At 35.0% G+C, this 25,724-nt stretch overlaps 3 protein-coding genes and 1 long non-coding RNA gene across 6 annotated transcripts; 3 read left to right on the top strand and 1 right to left on the bottom strand.

Annotated features, from left to right (window-relative positions):
* Nucleotides 1–216: 216 nt before the first annotated feature.
* Nucleotides 217–25,475, bottom strand: LOC113397467 (guanine nucleotide exchange factor subunit Rich). 3 transcript variants are annotated; one of them, XM_064217651.1, is made up of 26 exons: nt 25,163–25,475; nt 24,928–25,035; nt 24,687–24,836; nt 24,194–24,377; nt 23,867–24,000; nt 21,803–21,894; nt 20,974–21,090; nt 20,666–20,822; nt 19,751–19,864; nt 18,818–19,072; nt 18,010–18,178; nt 17,467–17,658; nt 17,020–17,180; nt 16,725–16,796; nt 6,224–6,464; nt 5,993–6,102; nt 5,622–5,849; nt 5,279–5,422; nt 4,898–5,012; nt 4,318–4,442; nt 2,989–3,128; nt 2,561–2,838; nt 2,231–2,351; nt 1,505–1,669; nt 892–1,080; nt 217–745 (listed from the first exon to the last, which is right to left on the bottom strand). In XM_064217651.1, the coding sequence occupies exons 1-26, from the start codon at nt 25,301–25,303 to the stop codon at nt 427–429; spliced, it is 4,221 nt and encodes a 1,406-aa protein (XP_064073721.1). In that variant the 5' UTR covers nt 25,304–25,475; the 3' UTR covers nt 217–426. The 3 variants fall into 3 exon arrangements, with proteins under 3 accessions (XP_064073721.1, XP_064073720.1, XP_026491638.2); XM_064217650.1 differs by having other exon boundaries at nt 218–745; nt 892–1,076; nt 1,501–1,669; nt 2,989–3,140; XM_026635853.2 differs by having other exon boundaries at nt 218–745; nt 2,989–3,140.
* On the top strand, nt 7,032–9,056 carry LOC113397477 (cuticle protein-like). Its single transcript, XM_064217781.1, has 4 exons — nt 7,032–7,036; nt 7,774–7,930; nt 8,003–8,099; nt 8,183–9,056. The coding sequence occupies exons 1-4, from the start codon at nt 7,032–7,034 to the stop codon at nt 8,836–8,838; spliced, it is 915 nt and encodes a 304-aa protein (XP_064073851.1). The 3' UTR covers nt 8,839–9,056.
* On the top strand, nt 9,789–10,529 carry LOC113397493 (uncharacterized). The gene is made up of 2 exons (XR_010309421.1): nt 9,789–9,884; nt 10,095–10,529. It is a non-coding gene; the product is annotated as an uncharacterized LOC113397493 (long non-coding RNA).
* LOC113397484 (cuticle protein 19-like) lies at nt 13,999–15,566 on the top strand. Its single transcript, XM_026635877.2, has 3 exons — nt 13,999–14,077; nt 14,204–14,284; nt 14,699–15,566. Exons 1-3 carry the CDS (start codon nt 14,060–14,062, stop codon nt 15,311–15,313), a joined length of 714 nt encoding a protein of 237 aa, XP_026491662.2. The 5' UTR covers nt 13,999–14,059; the 3' UTR covers nt 15,314–15,566.
* Nucleotides 25,476–25,724: the final 249 nt, after the last annotated feature.

Genomic DNA, 25,724 nt, shown 5'->3' with positions numbered 1-25,724 from the left:
TCAAAGAATAGATAGACTAGAGATAATAACAAACGTAAGTAGAGAAAGACAGATAGGATTTTTAAACTCCGCATAAAGATACCGCAATGTATTGGTATTTAATGAATATCATACAACATTGATACAGGTTAAATGTTCTACTCTTAACACCACTTTCGTGTAATACAAAACTACGATGATAAAACATTTGATTATTTCGTTGAAATAATTTTCATATTTATATATATTTTTTTACTAATTAAATGCCACGCTATCTGTCTAATTTATTAATAATCCGTTGAATGCATGATTGTAAATTAGGCAATTTAAAAAAATGCGTAAACATTATAAACTAAGTAACAAAAAATGTTGATCATATTCGTTTATCAGTTTTTGGTTAGTTTTTTGAAATTGCTTTTAATGCTATGGAGAATTTACAAAAAAAAATTACATTATGGCACAATTGGAGGCCGGTTCTTCTCGTGATGGTAGTGGTGGTCTCGCCGGAACGAGAACTTCTGATTCAGGTTCTGGCATTGTGCTGGGCGAATCTTTCCTTACTGACTGCTTAGATACCTCTTGGGCTTTCTGCGGAGGGGGTAGTTTTGGTTCTTGAGGAGTTTGTTTCTGCTCGGTGAGGGAACTGGTACTAGGAGTTCTTGCACGAGATTGAGCTAAGGAGGCGCGACGTTCGCGGGCATTGATGATCGACGTAAGATACGGGATTTGATTGCTGATTGCCATCAAGAACGGTCTGTAGCCGATGCTGAAATATAATTAAATAATTATATAAGCTAAGTAAATAATTGAAACGATAAATATTTTAATTTTGATTGAATTATGGTTTATCTACAAAAGTCATATTCGTTTGATATGGACAATGGACATTCAGTTGGTGTCTAATATACTGACCACTCGGCGTCGGTCCAGGCGCGCAGGTCGGCGAGCGCGGCGCGCAGGCGCAGCGCGGCCTCCAGCGACACGTCGGGCCCGCGCGCCGCGTTCACGCAGCGCAGCACGGCCAGCGCGTCCCGCAGCGCCACCGCCACCACCAGCGCCCACTCCACGCAGCTCGCCTCCGTCATCAGCTGTAGCAGGTATCTGCCGCAGGGAGTCGTCGTCTCGATGGAGTCGGTTTTAGATTACGCGCAACCGCAGTCGGAGTGCAAAGGAGATTAACTTACATGGTGTAACGTCTCGGCTTTATTTTTATGAAATTGTTATGTAAATCTATTTCATCTAGTAGTAAAAGATATGCCAAAATATCTTGGCATGTAACCCAATAATAATAATATTTATGAATACGGTTGAACGAACGAAATTTTCAAACGTTAAGATAAACGCAACCGGTAACTCACTAATACAACATAAATTATCATAACTTCTACCTTTTAAGACTAAAATAAGTGTTCTGCACCGAACTGAGCTACAATTTAAAAAAGTAGTGTATCAACACAAATCTATAAATATCATTCAAAGAGCGGAATCAGAATCACGGTTTCTCTGACAGGAGAGAAAGAGGTACCTGAGCTGCACGTGCGCGGTGTGGTCTCCGCGCTCGGCCTGGTGGTGGTGCAGGCGCTCCATGAGCGCGGCGTAGCGGCGCTCGTCGGGCGCCACGTCGGCCGCGTCGCCCGCGCCGCCCCACGCCACGCCGCCGCCCTCCGCCACGCTGCCCTCGCCCACGGAGCTGCGCACCACACTTACACTGCACACTCCGAGCCCCTCGGCCATCGTCGGCGATCGCCGTTATAGGACTCAATCTATGCTATTATTATAAATATAGTCTGTCTGTCTGTAACGCTTTCACAGGGAAACCTCTGAAGGATTTTTTTATGAAATTTGCTATGAAGCGAGCTTAAACCCCAGGTAGGACCATGGATTGTATTGTACCTATAACGTACGACCACCTAAGCCGCGAACGAAAATTAGTCTTTTATATGACGTAGTTAAAATTGTCTTTTATTCGATACATGTAAAAGTAAACTTTTCGAGGACACTCGAACACAGAGTTCTCGATTATTGGAAAGTTGACTGTTGAAAATCAGCCGTTAAAAAATAAATATATTTCCCAGACAAGTTTAAACTCTAACGAAAATGAGTTCAGATCTGCAATCACACAACTAAATAAATCAAAACGATTTGATAGCAAATTACAAAACCGATAAAGTATTTTTTGATCAAACATTTAGATAAAACTATATTTATAATTTTTCTAATATTGAAGATAAAATACAAATCCCGCGCGTACCTAAGCGGCGCGGGAGACAGCGGCGCGCCGGCCGCCAGCGGCAACGCGTTGCGCAGCGACAGCGACACGTAGCCGCTGTCGCCGCACAGGCTGTCGCACTCCGCCGCCGGGCTGCACGGAGCTGTCGAGAGGAGGGGACGTTGGATACAATGTTCAGTTATAAGTCGAATGCACGTTTGTGAATCGGAAAGTGTCTAAAAACCATATGGTTAAATGGAACGATAAACTGGTAGCTTCCGAGTAACCGAAAACCGGATTTCACTAATATATTATTCCACATGTAAAAAAGTCATATTAAAACAATAAGTTGTTGTAATTAAAAGATTAGACCTGGCACCACGCTGGTCTTCCTCTGCGGGTATTCCGTGTCGTCGGGCGCGGGGTAGGGCCAGTTGAAGTCCTCGTGCAGGCGCCGCAGACACACGACGGCCGCGTCCACGCGCGCCGCGCGCTCCCGCTCGCCCGCCAGCCACGCCACCAGGTGCAGGTCCAGCGCCGCCGCCAGCCGGCCCAGCGCCAGCAGCCGCGCCGTCGACAGCAGCAGGCGGGCGTGCCGCTGGATCATCATATCGATGAAGAACTCCTCCGCCGTGCCGTTGTACGTGTCCCTGGACAAAAGATCGAACGTAGCATAAGTCGGAGTCGGAGGATTATTGTGTTAAAAACCTTAATATAATTATACAATTTTAGGAGTCTTCTACTGTATACTCGCGGACACTTAAAAGCAATCGGAGATTATTTCGGATGGACGGGTTTACCTGTCGCTCCTGGCGGGCACGGACTTCTTCCGCTTGACGGCGGCGGTGGCGGCGCTGCGGCGCGGCGCGTGCGCGGCGGGCGGCGAGGGCTCGCGCGGCGCCGCCGTCGTGCTGAAGCTGCGCCCGCGCGCGCCGCCCAGCTGCAAGCGTTCCTTGCGCATCAGAACGAGACAAAGTCGTTATCCTGCTACCGTTTGTCCGTAGACTATACTACGTCGACAAATGTCGAAATAGGATATTACGTATTCACGAATTATTACATATTATTTTCTCTATTGAATAAATTGTCTATAAATAAATTGAGCTGTAGAAAATATAATTGTAGATAGCAAACGATATGTCAAATAAATAACAGCCGATATTTCTTCAGCAATTAAAATTTCCTTCCAGTTCAACATTTACACGAGTTATATTATTTACATCACTTATGCAATTTTAATTATATATTTTTAAATATTGCTCGGTAATATTTTTACGCGCTATTAGTAATTTAAAACGTTATTAATTATATGAAATATTATCATTATTACTCAATAATTACACTGAGTACGTACTAACATACATTTACGTTGCTCAAGAGCATTTAATTTTGATAAATGAATATTTAAACTCTTTTCGTAAGTAAGGACAAAAAACTCTTCCGTATATACTTAACAGCCGGAAATAATACGCTCAGTTTATTTATGGTTCTTCGGTAAAGTCTGAAGTATTGTATTCATAAATTCCCTCTCCTTGGTGGAAGGGCTTTAAGCAAGCCCGTCTAGGTAGGTACCACTATAATATGCATGTATTATACATAAATAAATCTTCCCCTTGAATCACTCTATATTTGATGAAAACCACTTTAAAATCCAATGGGTATTAAGATCTAAGCGTACAGAGGGTGGAAAGTGACTTTATTTAGAGATGGGTAGGACAGCATTCCGAAAGCACCGGAGAGGGTTCCGGTGCAAGACGACCAACATTTTTACATGTTTTCCGACGGATGAGAGTGTTACAATTCGGGCCGATACTGAGAATTATTGGCAGAAAAAAACCATCACAGTATGAAAGAGTACAAATTATGTAATAACGATAGCAACCGACGTAAATTCAATTATATTTATGCATTTACGTAGGTATTTTAAATACTAATTTATCGTATATAATTTGTCTGCTGATTGGTAAAGAATATTAAATGGATGTAGTACCAATTAATAACCAAAAATACTAAATAATTCCATTTACATCACGATTTAAAAAAATGCACTTCTCTGGTTTTCACAATAAGTGAAATTGTTTTCAACTGATTGGTTTTCGAATATAATAAAAATTACATAATAATCGTACCTGCATACTTCCGAGTATAACGGACAAGTCTTCAGCATTCGGGCTGACGCTCTGCGACTGCACTATTTGTCCATATTTGGTCTGAACGTTTATTGAGTTTCTAGGAGAATCGACATCGTTTGGATCTGAATTATAAAAGATAATTATTGGATTTTAAATTAACATGGTTATTTTTATTACAAACAGTAGTTTTAAATACTGTTAGATAATTATTGGTTAATAACATTTAAATTAAGAATAAAAAATAGATCTTAGTCAAAGGTTTTAGAGGAGCATTTAGAATTAATAACAAACTTTTATATGGGTTAGCATCTTGAATAAACGTGCATACAGTTCACAGAAATTGTAACAAGTCTGTCTCAGCAAACTGGCAGTGGAGTAACGTGATATACAATTTCAAAAATTTTTCAGTAAGTGTTCCACTGGACAAAGTAGGGAGATATTCACGTACTGATATAAAATCATCGCAAAAACTTTTACATTAAATCAATGTATATAAATATGTAATCAATGGTTTTATTGAATCACCTTCACAAAAATATTAAAACACATATTTATGTCAAAGGCATTAAAAGTTTACCAATGGCTCTTAGGAAGCGCACAAGATCTCTCGCGAGGTCCCACCGCTCTTGTTGCAACGCAGTGTCTAACAATTGGGTCGCTAGCTGTCGGCTTACTGTCGAACTTTCTAGATTCTACAATGATTATTGAACATAACAATTATCAAGTAGGCATATTAAAATAATGTAATGTTATCATACTTATATAGATGTAGATAAATTGTTATATTTTATAATTGAGTTAAATATTCAATACTGAACCTTAAGCTGCAAAAGATATACAACGTCTTAAACACAAAAATTCTATAATATACAATATAATAATAATAAAAAACAACTTTATTTTAATTCTGGCACAATAGTGGGCTGAATTTAATTATTTTATAATTAATTCAACATACTTGTAATATGATGAGATAGGAGGCGGCTGTATCCAGCATCTTACGTTGCAAGCACTCTTGGAAAAGTTCTTTGGGCTTGCCGGCAGCAGAGAACAAGTACGCCCATAATGCAATTTCTGTCTTCCTTGCACATTGCACCACGGTCTGATGTAATGATGTAAATAAAATATATTTTTAACATACGAAAATATTGCGAATGTTATACTTTAACAAAATTATATTACTGACCGTTTTCATGAACTGTAACTTGAACCATTTCAAAAATACAAGATTTTAAATATAATCAATTATATATATCAGGCCTTATAGAATTATAATTATATTCTCAAAATGCGTCACAAACCTGTAAATAAACTGGGAACTCGTGCACGAATTCGATAACGCTCGGCAGCTGTGCGTCCGGTATGGGCTCCTTGCTGGTGGCCTCCTCCTCCAACACCTCGTGCAGCAGCAGCTCTAGCGAGTGCGGAAAGTAGGGCAGCTGCGAGCACGAACGAGCTATCTCCCAGGCGTGATATCCCAAGTTCCGTCGAAGAAGTTGTCGAAGTATTTGGTGTAAGTATACTTGACTCTGTAGTGTATTGCAGCAGAATGGAATGAAAAAAAAAAGATTAATTATAATGGAATGAATGAAGGAATAGTAACTAAAACCAGTCTTTGTAAGAATAATGTTGGTAATGGAAAGAAAATATAATATTTATATGTAGGTCATACCGTTCTGTTAATGACACAAAATGGCAGAGAAAACACTGAATTTGAGTCAGATGCATATAAAGTTGTATCATTTTCAGCACCCAAGAGTATCGCATCGTCGAAGAGAATAGCTGAAAAGAAATTTAAAAAGTCTTTAAATCACCAATAGATAATTAAAGTACAGTTATTTAACTAGTCATTTATCATATAAATTGATTTTCCTGTTTGCATCACTGATAAGGTGTTATTTACTTAGTGGGTATATGTCCAGATGGAAAGGCAGCATTATCCTCTTAGCCATGAAGGTGTGTCGCGAAGGGTCAGTGCGTCGCGTCACCTCGCGCGGCATTAAGGGCAGCCACACGCGTGCACCAAGCGCACCGCACCATAACCATAGAGCACGCGACAGTTGCGTCTGAGCACCCGAACCGCTGCCAGACCATACGCTTTCTACGCATGAGGCTAGAACTGTCGCAGGCAGACAGCTGTATGCCTAAAAAAAAAAACAAAGTATACTATATTCAAGTAGGCTTTTAAAAGCACTTTTGAATCGTAATTTTACAAACTATATTAAGCGAAGCTACCACCGGTTCAGAATGTAGATTCTACCGAAAAGAACCGGCCCGAAACTCAGTAGTTACTCTTTTTCAACCATTAAAATATAATACGATTACCTATACTATTATTTAAACAATAAATATATTTCTACGTGATCGGAAAATAATAATCTCTTCTGTTTTCTGTTTTATTTTAACGAGTAATTTATATTTGAAATTTAAAAAAGTCTATTAATTCCTTAATGTATATATTAAACACAATGATTTAATGAGCTATTTTAAATGATACACAATTTGAATGTTATTTTGCCCGTAACATAATAATACAATATTAAATTCTTTCATCAAATTTGAATGCGAGTTCATAGAAAATGACTGTAGACGTATAACAAAATAAACTGTGACAGTTAGCAAACTATGTCATTTCAACGTAGTTAATTCTATTTATTTACAGTTATTGCAAAATAGCTTTATCGAGATAATAAAATCAATTATTATTAAAAATGATGTAATTTATTTTCATGTGCTATTAAACTATAAATCTTTGTCTATTCAAGTTCAATTAAATAATTCAAGTGCAAGAGTTATTGGATAATACGTATGATGCTATATTAAACAAATTTAATTATCGTTATATTATCCGGCATCCGTCGCGCGCTAGCATATAGTTTTTTAAGTTCAGTTATCGACATCCTACTAAAATTACACGCCACACGTAGATGTAATTAGAGCAAATCGTCACTTTATACATTTACGAATATTGCATCAGATCGATCACGCTTGATTAGGCTTTCTTATTTTCAGTCATAACATACATGATAATAACAGAAAATTGTACGAATATTTTACATAATGTGTTTAAATAACATTATATCTATATCATAATGGCTAATTAATGTTGAATATCAGCTTAAATTGGCTACACCGACGATTGGATCATTAGGAGGAAGTTCAGGCGCATTATTTTAACGTTTTCACTGACTGAAGGTCCTATGAAAATCAGGAAGACTGTTGCAAGCACTGGTATTCAGTATTACTGGCGGCGGTGGTCGCGCACGCGTGAAACATTCGACATCCGTTAAACGTCAGGACTCGAAGGTCTTAAGTAAGCCTATAAATGGACTAAGTACGTACTTTACATATCAGTGCGTTTTTGACACCCAGTGGTCAGCGTGTCTCTATGAAATAATACAATGAAATACTTTATCGCGGTTTGTTTGTTTTTTTTTTTTAATGTATTCCAAGAGTACGTACTGTTAAAATTCGATCATATCATTCCTATCGGTGTCTTTGTTATCCTTTGCAGATAGCCTGCCTCATTGCCCTGTTGTCGGCGTCTACCAACGCTGACGGGCTTGGGGGTCTTGTTTATGCGCCAGGACACTCATCCCTAGAATACTACGTATGTTTTCATTTAAGTTTCTTTCCATTTTCAAAGTTGATATCGATTATTTTTACTTTCGTTATTTTGCAGTCATATCCTAGTTATGCTTTTGAATACGCCGTCCGAGATCCACACACCGGTGATAACAAAGCACAATGGGAAAAACGAGATGGGGATGTTGTAAGAGGTACAGTTCCCACAAATATTCGTATATTTCTTATTCTATTTTAAAAACTTTTTTAACTAATCAAATTAAATATTTGTACGTAGGTGCATACTCGCTAGTGGAGCCCGACGGCAGTGTGCGTGTAGTTGAATACAGAGCTGATGACAAGTCTGGTTTCAACGCCGTCGTCAAACGTATCGGACCCAACTTGCACCCGGTCGCTACACCTATATACAAAGCGCCTCTTCCAGTTTTAGGTTATAAATCGGAAATACCAATCTCGATTGGACCTGTCGCTGGAATTGAGAAACTCTCTAACGCTCCACTCTTAAATGGACCATATCTTGGCGGTGGTGCAATTTCACCTGAAATCCTGTACAAAACTCCTGCGCCTGCAGTTATAAAAGAAGTAGCTCCGATCGCACCAATCATCCCTGCTCCCATCATAAAGAGCCCAATTTATTCTGCACCTTTATACGACCAATCTCTACTCCAAGCTCCAATTCTTAAAAAAGCTCCACTGCTACCCCTCCAACTGTCACAACCCATATACCCAGTATATCCATTATTAAAGGCCCCTCTTCCTGCTCTTAAATATGGACCTCTACCTAATGCTGGCCTTTATGACTTGGGTCTTTTGGGAAAAGAACTATTAAATGAAAAATTACTGTTGGACTACAAGGGATACGATGGTGCAGGATTAGATTACAAAGGTTACGCTGATATTGGATTGGGGTATAAAGGAGGATATGGTCATTAATTTATTTAAAAATTAGCATCTGATTCACGACAAAATAGATGAGACAAATATGCCGCTATCTATAATACTTAGATTCTATGTCTTCGGTGCAATGTTATTCACATTGCTTGATAGTAGTTGGTCAATGAAATGTAAAATATTAAACCTTAATTTATGACATAGGTTAGTCGAACATTGTATTAACACGAATAAAGCATTCACCACTGTGTGGTAATCAATACTGGTTTTATTTTTAATAGAGCAAAAAAATTCAATAAAATACAACAGCGCCTTGAATAAAAAATTGTATTTAATTATGTGTATAAACACTTATATAAAGATAATAATTTATGTATTAAAATTTGATGAATAGTTATGAAGATACACATCTTCGTAACTTTTTAAAGAGTTATGAATTATACAAGAGCAGAAAACTAGTAAGAAAATAACAGGTGCCGCTGGTTTTTCAGGTGTAAAATCATTGAGCTGTAGTGTTTCGACTACATATAAGTACACCACATAATATAGATCAATCATTCTACAGTATCTGCACACTCCAGAAGCAGGAAGATTTACAATATGAATCATATTATTTTGATGGTAAATTCTTTACTGAATGTTTACATTTGCCTTTCAATATGTATTTAAAAAAAGGCTTATTATAGGCGAAATATATTTTATATTTCGTAAGCACCCATTAAGGACATATAAAACCAAATTGTAAATAATTCATTGAAATATAATTCGTATAAAAGTGAAATGAAAGACTCGAGTTCCTTTCTGGTTTATCTCGGTATAATCTATTCGACTCGGTTGTATCTTTACGTTAAATTTCATCTTGTAGAAAGTATATTAACAAGCTTGTTGCTTGTACTTGAATAGAATAAATTATGATATACTTTTTATTTTAAAAGTGAGAATAAATAGTTAATAAAAATTGTGTAAGTGACAACACGTCAGAAATATTATAGTAAACTGAAGATCACTTTGTTTTACAGGCCACATTTTTATTAGTGTTATCGGCGACAGTATGGGGAAAAGTTTTATCAGATGTCGCTGATGCTATCGTAAGTAGTACAAAATAAATATATACTTTATTTAAATTTCATAATTTTGATAGATTATTTTTTGGTGGCTAAAGAGTAATTGGTCTTTATTCAGCCGATAAAGATAAAGTCTAAAGAAGTTATATTACCAAGCAAATAAAAAAAGTTACTGCAACTGTATCGCAGCCGTACGTACGCAATCTTACCAAACAAAATGTTTAATATTTTCAGGATTATCCTCGTTATGCCTTCAATTACGCAATAAGCGATCCATTAACAAAGGACAATAAGGCACAATGGGAGGAAAGAGATGGCGACCAAGTCAATGGAGCCTATTCCTTATTGGAGCCTGATGGAAATCTACGCGTCGTGGAATATTCAGCAGACGACATAAGTGGATTTAGTGCTATTGTAAAAAATCTAGCAGAACGGCTTGGCAGTACATCGCTACACAAGCCTCTGCCTTTTCCAGTGCCGCCAATTAACCCTTTAATAGATCCACACGGTTATGGATTTGGCGCATCACCACAAGCTGTAGATGTCCCAAAGGTTAAAGTCACTGGTAGCAGTCTTCCTTGGGACCGTGAGACGGGTTCCTATGGCGGTTGGGTACCGATTAATGGACCTACGCGCAAAATTCCGTTTGCGACGATTTACAACAAGAAATATGTGAACGGACAATTGCACAAAATAGTGTATGGACCGATACCTTTGCCGAGTAAATCGATCATTTTAATAAAGAAAAAACACATAGATGATTAAAAGGAATACAAATGATAGTGTTACATATCAGATCATGATACAGTGACAGTGAATGGTCTAGTCTTTAATTGATAAATGAAGCGAATGCTTTTTCTAGAAAATAGTAATTATTTTCTGTAACAATTTTGTCACTAAATGTTAAAATAGTTAATAACAGTTACAAATGTAAAATAATAAATTGTTACATTACAACTAATTTTTTTTTATTTTTATTTATTTTATTATTATTAAGGACAAGTTACAAAACATACACCATTTATAGGTTAAAAATAAAGGTAATTACATATTAAGCTAAGTGTTGTTTCAATTAAAAGTTATCACGGCATGGAAAAGGACAGTTTTATCTATTAACTTAACACAACTTTTTTCTACTATGTTATACAAAAAGGGACAGAATAAAAAATGCAAATTACAAAAGACAAGACAATTACAAATTACCAACTAATTACTAATAAATTAAAAAATTAAAAAAAAAAGAAAAAAAATTACTTTTTTATAGGTAACGAAGATTTTATAACAACAGTGCAACAGCTACACACTGTAATACAAAACGTAAACGGTATAATATAAACGTGATCGATATTGAAGAACATAGTGATCATTATTTTATTTATAATTTATAATTCATACTGGCCGATTTAAAGCTTGCTACAATACTGCTTTTAAATTTAGGCAGACAGTCCGAAAAAATGTCTACATCAATTTTTTGATTTTTTATAAGTAGGTTATACTGTCTGGGTAGCCTACTTATGATAGCATTTATACAATTTTAATTTATACAATGTTTTTAATCTATGATTCCTGCGATGAAAGATAAAATCTCCATATGATTTAAATTAAATCAACACAAATTACTATGCGACTAATGTGCAATTTAATGCATTTGCGTGTATATGATTCAGTCACATTTTTCGTTTGCGTTTAATATAAATAAATATTGGACAACATCACATACAATACTCTGATCCCAATGTAAGTAGCTAAAGCACTTGTGTTATGGAAAATCAGAAGTAACGACGGTACCACCGGTTTTTCAAAACTAACTATCTAAATATTTACCTGATTAGGAAATTAGTCATTTTAAATTAACTCATGATATAAATGACAGTTTAAAAGAAATGAAACCCGACACTCGGTAGCAAAAACACGCTTGAAACAAGAACATTTATTAATTAATTCTGTATATCTCCATACAAGCTTACATGAAAAATTTCTTAACATAAGATTATATTTTGATTATTAAAAAAACTTGATAATATTTAATTAGGTTGTTAATAAGTTGTTAATACGTATTTTTTAATATGCATTAATATATAACACAAAAATTATTTATTATAAAGTAGATATGTACATATTCGTTCTAAAGACAACTGGTTTATGTCCATGATAAATTGATAATGTTACACGTAATGCCTTGTGTTAGTAGAGATATGGCAGAACGAGGGGATAATTAATTAATAAAATCATATATACATAATTGATTCTAGAAGACTTACAAGCACAACAATAATAGAAGAGCAAACCTCAGCTTGGTATAATAATAAAAGAAACCTAGCCAGTCAGGACAAAATCTACTTAATAACATTTTAAAATGACTCACTGAATGACAGCACAACAACCACAACAGAAACTATTTATGTAGGTGAGCACTAATAGAGTTTTTCAAAATTCATCTCCTAAGGGGGATAAATGGGGATGAAAATTTGTATGGAGATCGGTGGAAACACTGATATCTCCACTATACAATATGTTAATTTGTTAAAAGAATATGTTAAAGGTTCTTTAAAAATTTATCAGCTAAGAGGGTGAAACTTAGTATGAAAGTTGGTATGGAAGTTTGTCAACTTTTATAGGCGTTAAAAAGAATTAAAGCTCAAGTTAAAAACATTGATAAATAAGGCATATAATTCAAAATAAGATTATATTAAAGATAAAAAAGCGTGGTTTCGTTTTATAAAAAAATATTTGCATTTTAATAGACATACTCTGTAATAAAAATGGTGGAAAAGAGTAACTACTGAGTTCGTCGCTGGTTCTTCTCGGTTGAATCTACTTACCGAACCGGTGATAGTTTTACATTTAATTCAACACGTTAACATGACGATTCAAAAGTGCTTTTATGAGCCAACTTAAATAAATAATATTTAGATTTTGATAGAAATATAAAAAGCAATATTAAGGTTTACGTTTATGAGTAAAGGTCAGTGAAAAGTGCGAATTTCAAAATAACGTTGAGCGGAAATTCATCCATCCATTCACTTACGAAGAAGCTAAATCAAAATATTCTTAGATGAAAATGCCTTTGCAAGTATTTTTTATTATTTTAAACCAAATCTATCCAACGAAATAGACGTACAGCTTCTACACTTGGCTACCACCATTCTATAACGTTTCTTAGTTCTTAATTACTGTGATATATTTTATTTTCAAATCAAAACTAGATCATTAATCAGTTGGATTCATAAATGGTTCTTGTATGTCGTCACCTGTAAACGAATTAGTAAATGCATTGAATTTTGAAATACGATTTATAGCGTCCACAAATTTATGAGCTATTAAACATGAGAGCCAAGGTTTCATTTTCTGTCATTTCACTCGCTTCTGGATATTAAGCGATTTAAAATATGTTTGCTTAGAATATTATTTAAAAGACTATTATTGAATTCATGCCATTGTCCTCTATGATGAAACTTCTGATATGGTGCTATAGTATTAATTTTGGGATGAATTTAAAAAAATATATATTACATAGATTTTCTTAAACGTACCGTTTATCAAAGATCTCCTCTCTTTTTCATTGAGTTTTTTTTAATATATATTTTTAATACCCACATAAACGAGGGCGCCTATTTATTTTACTACTCGTTTATCTTAATTGCTATTTTTATTGGCATCTATTTCATAGTACCTAACAATAACATGTACAATGATCAAAGCCACCAGACTTTAGACATTAATACTGTGTAATATTCAATAATATGCGGTATAATGTAAAATGATTATTATTTTCAAGCACATATATACTTTATAATAAGTATGAGGTAGGGCAGGATGTAAATGGTTGCGTCTACAAAGATATGCATGACTAAGCTGAGGGTAGAACTTGTTGATTATTCTAATTAGAAAAGTGTTCTAATTACATGCATTAATGTCATTTGAATAATTAGGCAAAATCGTATAGTACTGACACAGAATTTTTTTGTGTAATCAAATTTAAATAATATGTATTTTGCCGAACGTGTTATGCACTTTTAATTGTGAACGAGGGAACATAGCTGACCAAGCTGAAATCAAACGATCCGTAGAAAATAGGAGGTTCTGACAAAAACCGGAGTGCGACTTGGTCGAATAATTAGTGTGGTATAAATATACTGGTATGCGATGTCATAGGCACAGTGCACTTCGTTTGCTTACAGGAATACATCGTCAGAAAAATGAATTCATTTTTGGTGGTAAATGTCAAAAAATCGATAAATTTTGATTATATTTAATTATTACAGCGAGTTTAATTTTTTTCTTAATTCATTGTTATGATAAAATAGAAAGAAATAATAAATATTTTTTACGATATATTTTAGGTGTCCTGCTTATTTGCGTTCAGCGCGGTTGCAGTAGCCAATCCGCCTGCTCTTCTCTCCTACGCCGAAGTTGGGAGCATTGTAAGTTCGATTTATGTTTAAATTAAAATCGTATCAAAAAATAGTGACAGTAGAACTTTTAAAGATGTAATTTTGAACGTACGTAAAACCCTGAACGTGTTTTACGCTATAAAAGCACTATTTATTAAGTTATTTTTAATAACCGCTGTGGCGAATTTTTGTATTTAGGCATATGGTGCAATAAGTAAGAGATAACTTAGTAAATAAGTCACTATTTGACAAACAAGATTATTATGTTAGCGATAATTAATTGATAAAAAATATAATTATATTTCAAACAAAAATTGTAAGTTACATACTCACAATTGTCTTTATCTAAAATAAAGTTTGATAATACTAGGAGGGCTTCAAATTACGAAACAGACAGCTTTAGTAGACTTAATATTATAAATAAACAAGCGTTTCTTGTTACAGCCAAACTCCAATTATGAATTTAATTACGCGGTAAATGATCCATCAACCGGAGATAACAAAGCCCAGTGGGAAACTCGCGACGGCGATATAGTTCGAGGAGCCTACTCATTGGTGGAGCCCGATGGCAACGTGAGGATCGTGGAGTACACCGCGGACCCAGTCCGGGGCTTCAATGCTGTCGTTAAGAGGACGGGACCGAATGTACATTCTGTGTCAGTGCCCGTAGCATCGCATATAGCCATCTCTAAACCGATCGTTGAGCATGTCGCTCCTGTCCAACAAGTACCAGTTGCGAATTACGAACCCATTGAAGACATCGCTCCGATCGATCATTCGGCTTACGGGCCAATTGATGACTACGGTCATGACGAGCAAATCGGTCACATTGACAATTACGGTCCATTAGTTGACATCGCACCTATAGCCACGCCAATAGTTGAATCAGAACCGATTATTGCACCAATCAAGAACTATGACTACTATCCGCTTCCGGCCGCTCCGTGGGTGTCACTCAGCGGTTCAAGTTACGGTTCTAAGGGTAACATAGTCCGCAGATCGGCCGCTGGTCCGATTTCATTAGATGGAAAAACGCTTACAATCAAAACTAAGAACTGAGCTAGATTAAGTTGTAATTAAAATTAGCTATAATATTATGCTATAAAGACTTCTATGTGTATAGGTAACCTTTTCAAGTTACTCACGGCGCTAGTGTATTCTTGCATACATGAATGTTAAATGCAATAATACACGTAGGTCATTAGAAGTTAAGCTGACTGATTGTATCTCCGTAGCAATGAAGTGTACCTGATTTTTTGTACTTTTGCCACTGTAAATAAATAATTTCATTTAAGAAATTAAATATTTTTTTTTAGTAATTATTTAATTTTATTCCTGTATCTATCTCTTTCAGCTTTTGGACAGCGCAAGACCTCAATAAACTTGAAGAAAGAGACAGACCTATATAACATTCAATAATATTTTACTTAAATTTATCTAAATGCGTATATATTTAGATAATTGCTCATAGAGATTTGTAAATAATAATAGTGTAAACTTAGATGAATCATTACTTTCTGATTTAGTCTGTGAGTTTTCTAAGCGAGTTGAAATATTTTAGCTTAATCAATATCAGCTCTATGTTACAAGGAAACATAATATACCTAATATTCGCATTGATTTTTTAAGGTATGCTTGCGTGTCATTATCCACTTCATTATGAAGATAAGAACAGTTAAAAAACAATAATAATATAATCAAATTAACAAATAATAATTGGTAGTGCAATAAATAAAGGGAAGTGATACGTGAAATAACCCCTAATTAGTTGGATATTACAGCATTTACGTAACAGATCGATCAAAGTCAACATAAGCAACACGTTATATAACAATAGTCAACATTTCGTAGAATAATGCACTGATTACGATGCAATTTAAATCAATAATGACATAACAATTTTTCATATGTTTGTAAGCTGTATAAAGAAATATAATCATGCCTCATCAGTTACCTCAAAAAAAGCAAGAATTATAAATGACACTAATTATGAAAATGGAATCGATAAATTACATAAATAGACCGCATTTTTATGACCTTACTCACGGCCCATATCGTTGTACATACGAGTAAACTCTTTTCATTTGTTTAATTATAAAACGCCACCAGTTTAACGACAACATCGGTTGTGAATTTTTGAACAATGTTGCAAACAACATCAGTGCTATAAAAAAATTAAACAGCCTTAACATCGGCAATGCGACATATAATTTAATAATTTTTAACGCCAAATTAAAATATTTTGAATGCTAGCAACATTGGTTTCAATATTCGTAAGTTCACACCAGTATGGTAAATGACTTTAAATTATTTTTATATTTATATTCAGTGGTACACCAATATTAAACGAGTACAGAAAATACTTACATTTCTTCCATTAATACATTTAGATGAGTGAATTTTCAAATGGAATATCTTTTCGCTATTCCTAATCATACGTTGCTTAGAATTATATAAAATTATAACTTACCGGATTATTGTCTTCGTCTACGTCATATTCTTCTCTTTGCACCATCATTAACTTTCCACTTGCATTGATTACCTACAGATAAATAAATAATAATCAATATGCAGTGGGACTTTATGCGAGGGACTACATGTAGAGTCTAAATATGCTATTCAATTTATTACTTAAATTATAAACAAACACATCAAATTAAACTAGTACTGAACCTACCTGACCTACCCACTGTCCGTGTCCGTATACCTAGGTTTTAAGGTAAAAGATCACGGATTAAGTTAGCACGCGCTTGGTGAGGACGTACCAGCGAGTCGGGCGCGGCGGGCGGGCCGGCGCGCGCGCAGCGGGCGAGGTGCGCGGGGGGCGCGTCCTGCAGGCGGCACAGCGACGCCGACACCACGCAGGCCGGGTGCGACAGCGCCGATATGTCCACCGCCTGCACGCACCGCACCTCCACGTTCCCGCCTGCGGCCCCACCGGGTGCTTACTTTACATGCACGTCGACCTCGATTGTGTATTTTAGTCATTTTTTACTATTATGATGATATTAGATATTGAAATAATACTAAAAAATATGATTAACTATATAAGTGAAATAGTTCACAGCTATATGATAAAAAGAAGTAACAGCCTTTCCGACTGCAAGGCCTCTAGACGAGAAGAGTCAGAGGTTATCCCACTACGCAGCTTCGAGGGTTTATAGATCATAATTAAAAACAATATATATTTTTTACTTTATTTGTATACTAACTGTTATCGATCCTGTTCAATTCGTATATGGTGACGAGTGCATCCGCACCGAATACGACGAGTTGGTCGTCGAGAATGTCCAGCACGAACACCTGCGCCTGCACGCGAACTATCTTCGCGAACTTATTGTCAAGTTTTGCGTCTCGCGGGTAGAACCGAATCTCGTCGTGTCCGTCCGTTATACTGTAACATCCTGCATAAATACCAGCATCGCTGTTATTCTAGGTTCTAAAGGTTATAATTTTTATGGATACACAAGAAAATAATAAAACCTTTAATGTCACACTCTTAAATATGGTCTTCTCTCCTACTGTGTAGAAAATTTGACACATAAATTTGATATAGAAAATTTCACAACGCTTTCTCACTGCAAATCGTATCTACAGTTCATCCGACTCATGCGGGTTTCATCTCAATTTTATCGTAATAGTAGTAGTTAAAAAGATTTTTCGGCCTCTCGTTTCGAACCGGGGAACTTATGTTGAGAGCTACGTGCTTACTAAAACACATCAAGCATAACATTCGTCTCCAGCGTCTCACTCACCGGCGACGATGTAGTCCCGCCACCAGAGCACGCCGGCGGCGACGACGAAGTCTCGCTCGTGCGCCTCGTTGCCGAACAGCTTCCAGCGCCGCGCGGCGCAGCTGTAGTGCGCCAGCCCCGCGCGCCCCGCCACGCACACGTGCTGCCCGCTGCTGTCCACCGCGCTGAACTGACACGCACACGAGTCCGTCACTCCGACGACACATCACACACCCGCCCCGAACGCGAGGCTACCGAATACCAGCCACTCACTAGCTGCCTACACAAACATTCTTAACCCCGTCGCAGCGCCACCCAACAGCTTCAATTTAAATAAACCATTCGTGGATAAAAATCCGTTCGGCCAATTCCAATTCAGTGAACATACACACGGCCGAACTCGCATTCGAACATATGTATGTTACAAGACCGTTCGAATGCGAGTTTTCTATTAGCTATTATATGATAGTCAAACGTAACGCAACGTAATTGAGGATTTCATAAATAAACAGAGTGATTAAAGAGGAAGGTTTAGGTTTACTATTCGCTACGGTTTCGTGTGATTTGGTTTAAATGTAACGACGATTGTTATATATTATGTCGAAAAAAGTGAACTGTAAAACATATGAAAATCCGTTCGATAGTTTTTGAGTTCAGACAGAGAGGGAAACGGAGCGGTACTTGGTTTTACTGTAATAGCTTTACATTTAACTCTACACTGTAACGTGACAGTGATTAGAAGTGCTCTTATGAACTTACTTGAATGAAGAATATTTTGGTTATAATATTCAATGATAACAATAAATGCCACGGTGTGTTATACACTTACCCGCAGCGGCCAATTAGTAGCAATATACGTAGCCGGCAGCTGCAATACAATCCACTGTTTCCTGCACTCGTTATCATCCACGAACTCCTTGTACTTGGTACTGCTGTCGTACTCCAGCGGATGGTCTTGGCCGTTCTCTTGGAACGCGTCCGATGACGAATCGATTATAGGTATCTTCGTTCGACGGGTAAGGTTATCTTCTAAATTAACGTATAATTTGTCGTCAGCTTGTAGGTACAGATGCCTTTGGTTGCTCTAAAAGAAGCATTCATTGTATTGAAAATGTTACTAAACTAGAACTTACACTGACGTATTGTGTTCAAACTGAGAAATTAATTTAAATCAGCTATGGTTACATAAAAGAAGAAAATATATGTACGAATATAGTTTGAAAGAGCTGATCGGCTGAATTTTGGTGTAATAGAGAACGAATAAACGAACGAAAATCCACTATACAAAAATCTGAAACGAATGTAACTATGCTCGTATCTATAGTATCAAGCAGAGGGACAATTCTACTAAGAAATTAGCACTTAATCGCAATCGAAGCGGAACGTAATCGTTGCAGTTCAACTGTTTTCTTAATTTTAACTTAACTATCCACAATTGACATAAAAGTTCATAATTAAATTTTGACATATCTGTTTGGTCCCGATCCTATATATATAGAAGAGTCGAAGTTCGATTGTATTTGTATCGGGAACGTATCGTAATCCTCAAAAATTAGTAGAATTGGCTCCAAGCTTTATATCAATATACCAAACATGGGTGGAGATAACTTTTTAAAAGTAATGTAATAATAAATTTTAATATACCGAATATTAACCGATAAAAATATTTAAAACATATATTACGCCCAGATCTAGATTCAGGCTCTATTGAATAGATAGTTTATGCCCTAATAATATAGTGAGTAGGAACAAATAATATTACCATGCAAGGATTGACACTGAGTGGACTCTTCACGAAGTCCATCTGAATAAGATTTGATTTCGCTTCTTCTTCGACTTTTACCATCCACAACTGGTAACCTTCCGTTGCCCATTCCTGTAAATTAAACAATTCGTATTTCCATTATAAGTATGTCATAAATAAAGTGTCTTTAAAATTATTTCTGATATTTATTCATATAATAACTATTAGAAATAAAATAAAGATGAAATCTGCTTATAAGAATATTTTGAAATAAAACGTTGTGTGATATCAATTGGAAGTATATCGCAATAAATATCGCTAGCAACACTTTTAAAGTTTATTTTTGCATTGTGTTAATTTATCGTACATTTTAAACAAAAACAAGATTAGTATTAAAAGGAGAGATGTGCTGAATGATCGAATATCTTATAGGGATGATAATAGCCTGAGATTTGAAAGAAAAATACATGTAAGTGGACTAGAAGACGCGTAACTACGCAGAAGAAGAAGAATTCATGCCCTCATTCTTATTTTTTTATATTTTTAAAACATTATTTTTTCTTCTTCTTCTCTTTATATTTATCAAACTTCGTTCATATTTCAAGCATAATCTACCTATAACAGTAACTTTTATAATAATAAAAAAAAATCAAGTATATTAATTGTTTTTCTCAAATTTAACAAAATATCCTGATATCATTTGGAATACACGATATTTTTATTTAATATTTCGAATTTAAATATTCTGATGGAAAATAATTTTAGGGTTTCATTAATCTCGTCTCGGGTCGATTCAGTACAAAAGGAAAGTACTCGATGGAGCACGACATCAACTGCGGTGGTATTCATTTTGTGCTGAGATGACTAAAAATACAGATGCTGAGCCTGATGACGAGACGCCCGTGACGAGTGCGAGGCCGGCAGAGGCCGTACCATGCTGGAGACGACGAGCGGGTTGTGTCGCGCGAGGTCCTGGCTGAGGCCGTAGTCCCACGCCAGCGAGCACATGAGCAGCGCGCCGAACGTGCTCCACACCGACACGCCGCCGCGCTCCCAGCTCGCCGCCACCGCGCGGCCCTCGCCGCTCCATCTGCGGGGGGGGGGGGGGGGGGTCAACTTTTATAATTAAATCTATTTCGTTAATATTTCTTTGGACGTAGTTGGAATGTAAATTTGATTTATAATTTCTAAAGCTCGAGCTAATAAAATACTCATGCGCTACCTATGAGGTTACGACTTACCTCATACATTTAACGGGCCCCGGGTCCCCGGGGAAGTCCTTGGAACTGAGGAGCATCGTATGTGACAATTCCAAACCACCTGTCGCCTCGTCTATCGTGAAGACGTCAATCTGTGAACTATATAATAAACCCACTTTATTATGAAAACAATTATTAAAAAAATAACGAAATCATCCTTATTCTAAAGCAGGAAGAGCTTATACCATAATATGAGATTAAAACAGATTAATGGGGCATGCCAACATTTTAAACAGACACTTTTAAAACCTTTCTTGAATGTGCTTACTTAAAAACTAAACACGTAACTGTTTAAATTAAGAAAACTAATTATTCAGCTGCGATTAAACCGTGGTGAAGAAATGAATATATTCCAAAACAGCAACATATATATTTTAACAATCGAGCGAGCTGTTTTATACGATCACATGTACATTTTCAATATTCTGAATAGTCACAATGTAGTTATTTATAAATGTTTCGTAAATGTAGATCCATGAAAATGACATTCATTTGGGAATATTAAATAAAGGTCTACATGATCGCATTGGATCTTTGTTACATATTGCACGAATATAATATATTATTTTGGAATGAAATTTGTCCATTTCTGACGCATTTCAAATTGACCGGCGTATCGTGGATAACGTATCCACGCCGATAAGGCTGTTCTTTGGTCAATAATTCAACTAGAATCCTACTTAATACTAATTTATTAATTTGATTGCACAAATAATGAATATTAGGACCACAAGCACAAAGATCGTCTATGCTATACGATATCTTTTTTGGGTGTGTATGCAAGAAACTCGGAAAATAAACGAATACTCACTTCTTTCTACCAATAGCGATGAGTCTGAATTTATGGTTGACTCGTACGCACGTCGCATCATCAATCCCTTGTGCCCAAATACCTTGTACTGCCTAGAAGAAAAAACATCATTAAAAATATGCGAATTACAAGACAACTTTTCAACGTAGCCAATAGGAGAATATTTATAGCAATGGAAATTTATTACGAATAACGCAGCCTAGCGAAAACTGAATTCTATTTGTTTCAACACACAGAAGGAAATGTAATGTTTGCAGAATAGGACGAGTTGATATTCATGTCTAATTGACTGCACTCTAAATTTTACGACCATTTAAAATTGTTTATGTAACATACAAATATGTTGAACCAAAAGATAAAAAATATGTATATAATATACTAAGAAAACCCGACAGGTTTAGTCTACCCGTAGCTGTATGTATATTAAATATATATCTTACTAATAATCTATTCTAGCTTCCGCTGCGCCGTCCACCCGCGTGTAAGTTGCATATGTCAGGTACATTTATCCGTAGTAGAAAGTCTACATTTAAAACTAAATTTTTCGCGAATCCATAGTGAATATCAGAGTTTGTTCAAGCGCTCGACCAATAATATTGCGTCTTGCGACCAATAAAATTTGTGTTTCAAATGTTCATTATATTTATCTTTATTCCTTTTGTAGAGGGAATAGGCTACAGTAACGTGGAAGTTATAAATTATAAATATTAGAAAACTAACTCTTTTATAAAACATAGCTATAAAGTATAATATTATATGTTATAAATAAAAAATCACTTAGTAAAAACAAGCCAAATGTCTAATATTTTGTTTCACAAAAACTCTAGCTGCATACATGACTGGCAATATATTACAATAATTACTGTTCACTCTGGACATAGATTTATAGTACTTCAAAATAAATATAATTATGCATCGGTTACAAACGTATTTACGAACATGACCAACAATCGAGACCAAATATAATATAGAGTTGCTCTTACCAAATTTTCATAATCATTAATTCGAAATTCGATTTAAAAAACGAAAATTAAAAATCTTTCTTTAATAAATTAAACACAAAGAGGGGTTATGTCTACTATGTTTGTCCCGCTCACACTGCTTGCAACTATTGCCATTTACACTTATTATTTCGTGGAAAAGGTAAAATTGTATGTGTTTTGATGTGATATATATTTTCTCTCGCTGCCCTGCAATGCTCGGGAGTGGATTCGTGAAAAGGGACGGATATATGTATGTAACAGGAAAATGCGGAAGCGCGCGCATTTTCGATTTGACCAATAAACGCGCGCGGTTCCAGAATTTGCCGTCAGATGGTACCGACTCATTTTCAAAGAGGATGTAATATTAATGTTGCTTATTACCAATGTGAGATGTCAGTTTTTACAAATCATATACGACTACTGTAAGGCTCGTTTTTTTAAGACCAAATTACTTTTCCCATAAGATAAGATATTTTAAAGTGAAACATTTGATTCCTTTGTTAATGTTGTTGCGATACACTATATTTATTCTGAAGAACTATAGATAGCAGTTCATTTATACATAAGCATCTTACCATTAAATCCGTTGATAAACAGATCTAGGATAGTAAATTGTTTTAAAGATAATGTCAAATATCCACAGAAGATTATTTTATATTACAGTATTCATTCATAGACTATGTATTTTATCAATCAATACCAAATGTAAAGTTAAAAACAAATGTTTTAATATGAAATTCACTAATCTGAAACAGCATTAACTAATTAATAGTTGGATAACTGTAGTCAGCAGAGTTAATAAATGTGTCTTGAATCGCTTGTAAAGCATTATGTCCTGTGCTTGAATTATTTCCGGTAGCGTCAAATTTGCCTTCCCATCGGTTTATGCGAGTGAGGAATGTACACTTGTGCACTATAATATGTCTGCACAGGTGGATAGTCTCCGAACCCAAAAATGCTCAGGCAACACCATTTCATTTAAAGTGATATTATAAATTTTAATTAAACAAATACTTTTATTAAAAATTTTATTATTAAAATCATTATAAGGTTGCTAATTATCTCTGAAGCAAATACTTACATTTGGATCGAACTTGAGATTTGGTGCTGTAAGGTAGGCAGCTCTTCCATCATTCAATGTTATGCCGAAACCACAAACTAGTGGAGAGTACTCAATATCATTAACATGTGTGTTGTCTTCCAATATTGGTTCCGCTGAAAATAAAATATTGTTCCAGTGGTAAAATATTATATAATTTTATGTATTATCTGAATGAAATAATACCTTTTGTTATGATTCAAAATAAAAATATTAAATATATTCATTTCTTAATATTTACTAACATAAATATTTTTTATTGAAAGAATATATAATCAATTGAATTGTTTGGAAATAACAAACACTAACCTTTAGAAACTTGCTGATTTATAGAAAAAGGTATTCGACCAAGATCAAGACAATAGTCTCTATTCTGGCTTCCATCCCAGCGATATCGAAGTAAATGTGCTCGTGTTGTGCACACAAGTATTTCTGTTCCAGATATACAACACATCCTAGTTATCTGTCCATCCCACACAAGGATTTCTTTAAACTAAAAATAAATTAATAATAAATTAATATTCTCATATTCCAATTTCAAATAACTGGTATATATATGTATGAAATATATTGAAAATATTTTATTTATTTTTATCAATTTCACATCAAATTTCATTACACATTAGTAATATGTGTTCTGGGTGCAATTCCTTATTATATAAGCTTAACTATAAACAAATCTTTCCTATCAAACATTTAGATTGTATAATATATAAATTTTTGAGACGTATGAAAAATATTTGGAACTACAATTCACTTTTTCTCAGAAATATAAAATACACCCAAAAAATATTTAACTTACTAAGGTAATCTTCAATGATGGTATAACTTCCTTAACAAATAATTCTGCAGAGTCCCTTCGAAGACTTGCTGTAGGTGGGTCACATTGTTGATACGCAGTATGTTCATTCTGTGATTCTACATTGTATAAAATCAAATGTCCTTCTGAAGTCTGTAATAATTTAATAAAAAAATATATATGTTATGATATATTATAAATATAAATGTTAAGGAAAACAATTATAAATAATTTTTGCACATACAGAAATACATATCATAGATGAATCTGGTTTCCATTCCACACACACATTGACACCAAGTCTTTGTAGAGATTCTGCACTCCTCTTATGATACACTACAGGTACAGTTGGCTGGAATAATAAGTAATAACACATTGTTTCATAATTGAATATATTACTATTAATGAAAACCAGATGTTTTACCAGTAGATGATTGATATTTAGTACATATTATAATTATTTAAAAAAAATTGCATACCTTACAAAACCAGACTGCTAAACTTTCATCACATAAAGACGCAAACAGGACTTTATCTCGGTTAGACACTATTTGCTTAATTAATTGAGTATCTGTTCCTAAGTTTTTTAGAACTTTTGGCCATCCTATGGGAAAATACATCTTGAATTGTCATTGGATTCTAGTGTTGTGGTTGGTAATTTACAAAATATTCAATAATTCTATGGAAATTCATTAACTCATATTAAAAGTTATCGTTATTTAAATATAAATAAATATTTATAATTTTTTTCCAAAATTCGTTTCATCTGTTTCGTCAACACTTTGTTAGTTTGACAATGTCTTTGACAATTAGAAGTAAAGATGACAATATTATTTATTGCAGCCCAAAAACATTACAACTTGATTGCTGACTAGAATAAATAAGAAACAAATTTTAAACATTCTAAAAATATACTTTCAGTTAAGTCATATTTTACTTAACAACAAAAAATATACTAAAACTCTAAATGTAAGATATAATATTGTATTATAATTCAACTACTTTTTTATGTAATATATGTATAATATTGGTGATGTCATA

The sequence above is a fragment of the Vanessa tameamea genome, chromosome 18 (assembly GCF_037043105.1).
Source record: "Vanessa tameamea isolate UH-Manoa-2023 chromosome 18, ilVanTame1 primary haplotype, whole genome shotgun sequence".
NCBI classification, from domain to species: Eukaryota; Metazoa; Arthropoda; class Insecta; order Lepidoptera; family Nymphalidae; genus Vanessa; species Vanessa tameamea.
This window is presented reverse-complemented; position numbering and strand designations above follow the sequence as displayed.

Excerpts from the sequence above, each read along its gene's own strand:
- LOC113397477 (XM_064217781.1), top strand. Across the intron at positions 7,931-8,002 it reads ACTCATCCCTAGAATACTAC|TCATATCCTAGTTATGCTTT; the intron begins GTATGTTTTCAT and ends GTTATTTTGCAG. Across the intron at positions 8,100-8,182 it reads AGATGGGGATGTTGTAAGAG|GTGCATACTCGCTAGTGGAG; the intron begins GTACAGTTCCCA and ends ATTTGTACGTAG.
- LOC113397484 (XM_026635877.2), top strand. Across the intron at positions 14,285-14,698 it reads ACGCCGAAGTTGGGAGCATT|CCAAACTCCAATTATGAATT; the intron begins GTAAGTTCGATT and ends TTCTTGTTACAG.
- LOC113397467 (XM_064217650.1), bottom strand. The coding sequence starts at position 25,303 with ATGTATTTTCCCATAGGATGGCCAAAAGTTCTAAAAAACTTAGGAACA. Across the intron at positions 3,141-4,317 it reads TTATACTCGGAAGTATGCAG|GAACGCTTGCAGCTGGGCGG; the intron begins GTACGATTATTA and ends CTGATGCGCAAG. Across the intron at positions 1,077-1,500 it reads CGCACGTGCAGCTCAGGTAC|CTGCTACAGCTGATGACGGA; the intron begins CTCTTTCTCTCC and ends TGCGGCAGATAC.